The sequence below is a fragment of the Micropterus dolomieu genome, linkage group LG01 (genome assembly GCF_021292245.1).
Source record: "Micropterus dolomieu isolate WLL.071019.BEF.003 ecotype Adirondacks linkage group LG01, ASM2129224v1, whole genome shotgun sequence".
NCBI classification, from domain to species: Eukaryota; Metazoa; Chordata; class Actinopteri; order Centrarchiformes; family Centrarchidae; genus Micropterus; species Micropterus dolomieu.
Genome location: NC_060150.1, coordinates 55143552 through 55146923, shown reverse-complemented (window position 1 = coordinate 55146923; position 3372 = coordinate 55143552). Strand labels below are relative to the sequence as shown.

General features: G+C 43.3%; 1 protein-coding gene across 1 annotated transcript in view; it reads right to left on the bottom strand.

Annotated features, from left to right (window-relative positions):
• Nucleotides 1-1602: 1602 nt before the first annotated feature.
• Nucleotides 1603-3372, bottom strand: part of LOC123958389 (B-cell receptor CD22-like) — a gene marked incomplete at its 5' end in the record, with an annotated part of 47726 nt that continues 45956 nt past the window's right edge. Inside the window, one exon of the mRNA XM_046031746.1 lies at nt 1603-1862. Coding sequence (XP_045887702.1) covers nt 1603-1862 — 260 coding nt within the window. The remainder of the gene's footprint in view (nt 1863-3372) is intronic.

Here is a 3372-nt window from a genome sequence, read left to right as displayed (position 1 = left end):
GTCCAATGCAGTGAGGAATGCGCAGACTTGTATAATGGGGAAACTATACAACCACTACACAAACGCATGGCTCAACAGTGAAGGGCCAACTTCTCAAGTTAACCTGAAGGATAAAGGATACTCGTTTGAGGACCACCAAGTGTACATTTTGGACAGAGAGGATGGTTGGTTTGAAAGAGGTGTCATGGGAGCCATTTACACCCAGGTTGAGAAGCTGTCGCTTAATAGGGGAGGGTGTCCGCTTATCCCCCACTTACAGTGCTGTCCTTTCACTTAACAAACGTTCACTTTTGGCCTCAGGTGAGGATGCCAACTATGGTCATTAGGACTTTGCCTCAGGTGGCTCCAACAACCATAACGACTGTTGTTACAACAGCCAGGAGCACTAACGAATTATAACGAAGTATAAACTGAGCCGGGGCTGCCAAGAGAAAGAACGAGGCCGGCTGAAAGACACGCTATCATATTATTATTATATAGTCGCCGTCCACCAGAAAAATAGCCTATATCTTTGCTTGTTGTTAGCTGGACTTTAAGGACATGATCAGATACTTTGCAAAGAAAAAGACAAGAACATGAGAACTTGTAAAAGTGAGAGCTGTTATGTTATCTGTGAAGTAACTTAGGCTAATGTATAATCTGTTGTGATTGTGTGACAACATAATGAATTTTGTTTTGCTGAATTTATATGCTGTTAGCGTGACATGTGTATTGCATTATGGTGTAATGCTGCGATAAACCTGTGTGAGAGTTAGTTTGTCAGTGCAGTATATGTTTGCTTTTGGAGTGTGTGAAGTTACCAAGCTCACTTAGTGACTGTTCTTTTGCAAACTGCACTCAGCAGTGATGTGTTATGACGCTGTATGTTCACTCAGTCATGTTTCAGAATTAGTAGTGTGCTTTCTGCTTGGTTAATTTTCAGTGAAAAATATTTTGCCATAGTATTGATATAGTCTGGCCATCTATAGTCTTGGGATGATTTAATTTATTGTATAATTGTATTGTGAATTGTAAGTGAGATGGCGGTACTTAGTTTATTGAACTGGACAGGCATAGTTGCTGTCTGCTCAGCTGGACTAGTCATTCAGCTTTTCACCAATATGAGTGTGATTTGACATGCCAGCTTGGCTGGAAGTTCAAATAGCCTAATTAAGGTGGGCTTTAGCATGTGCGGGTTTGTCGTATCTGTCTGGTGGGGCAAAGGTCCCATCAGGAGCCTGTAGTTTGCTGGCTGTCAATAGCTTTGTTATCAAGTGTGTGGTATTAGGGAAGGGAGCTTCGGAGCTTCAGTGCCCCGGGGCCCGTGGGGGTACTAATCCAGCCTTGGGTATCGATCATCTTGGTAAACAACTTCATAGAGGTTAAACAGCTGAGTTTCCCTACCAGACAGTCAGAACTGAAGAAGCCTCTTGTATGAGGGACGAAACATCTTCTAGTATCTTCAATCAAGTCCAGTGGTCCTTTATTTTAACCTTGGATAGCTTATGATAACATTGTTCTCATCAGGTTTATTGCAGAGATCCAAGAATCTAGTGTGTCGCAGTAGAGTGTGTAGAGTGTCACACGGACAGTTTAACTCACATGGGGCGTCCATTGCTCGCCTTAATCTCCCCACTTCTCATCATAGTAGCTAAGACTCCCTCTTCTGTTTTGGGCATCACTGTAATATTTCCCACTGTGTTCAGGTCTAACAACAGTGATGGTGAACATCATTCCTGATGCTTTTGGTGAGTCCTCATTCTCCTTGTACCAGGTATAATTAGCTGCTGGTTTAGCATCACTGCTGCAGGTCAGAGTCACTGAACTGCCCCCCACTATCTCAGCAGAGGGACTCACTGACACAGAGGGAAGCTTTGGAGCATCTGTATATATGAATATAAATAATTATAAGTTGATAGTGCATTACTATGGTTCATATTGTTTTTAAATACTTCATTACATATATGGCAGGATGTGGAAAGTTAATCATGGTCTACAGAAGACATTATACTGTAGTTCTACACATGATGAGTAACTATACTTAATGCAGTAAAATCAGTGAAGTTCCCCTTTAATAAAGATCAAAGAACCGGACACATTTAATTTCTCTAGAACATAGAACCTGTATTTCACTCACATTTCACATTAATAAAGATGTGTTCAGATCTCTTCCTCCCCAGCTCATTCTCAGCTGAACAGTTCACTAACAAGTACCACACCAATGTTAGATTTTATAGTGGTGTATTATGATGAATAGTTATGAGGGGACGAGTGAAGAGGGATGAACAGGGTCAGGAGAAGAAGACTGAAGGGGTCGAGAGGAGAGGGATGAAGGGGTCGAGGAGGTTGTTTAGGGTTTGGTGGCCGGAGCAGCTAGGAACCCGAGGGGTCGAGATTCAGGCTGGGGCCTCATCTCGATAAGCAGCTTGGTCTTATGAACCCACAAAAGAATGACAGATTGAACGGAAATTGGTTTGAAGAACGTGTAGTGAACAACAGTGTGGATTTGTGCATTTTATATTAAATAACTTTTCTCTCCCAGAGAGAAGCAGGGGGTTTGATTATCAACCCTCTACAGACGGCTGAAGAGACCCCAAAAGAAAGGGGGGGGGAAAGGTTGCTTTCCCTAAGTGCTATTCCTGAGCAGCCAGATCGTAAAACTGGCACCTTTGATTCCGCAGCCTGATAACGCGGTGCCTGACTGTTAAACTGACAAAAGGGACATTAACTAGCGATTAGCGTTAGCCTATCAGAATTCTCCTTAAAAGGGGTCAGGAAACTCTAAACATAAAAATATTTGATTATAATACGCACAAATAGATTTTCTTTTTCTTTATAGACATATTAAAAGTTTAGAAGACAGTCCCTCGGGAAACCGGAAATGGCCTCCCTGCGAAGGACTGCCCTCCGGGGAACCATGCCCCAACCGACAAAACAGAGACACACGTGTGTGTTCGCTCTCTCTTCTCTTCCTCTTCGCTCTGCTCTCTGGACGCTTCGGCACGTACCCTGCGTGCCCCCTCCCGACAATGCCCTAAGAATCGACCGGCGCAACAAAGTCTTTGTTTTGCTTGAAGCTACACACGGTCCCAGTCACGTGGACTCGCCAGCAGTAACAAAGGACGATTTAAACCTGACCCGAGACAGGGTGGGGAAGGCCACTGCAAGTTTCTTCAATAAGCCTCCCAGAGACGGACCCCCAGAGAAATTCCCTGTATGAGTCAAATCCTCCCACAATCAAACCTCCATTCTCATTGTTTAGCCATTGTTTATTTCTCTGATGTATTTAGCCACCTTTTTATATTGTGGTGTCCGAACAATAATGCTGCGATGATGTGTTGAGAAGAAATCCGCTTGACACTGTTCTTGATCATAAAAGTTTATTACATCAAG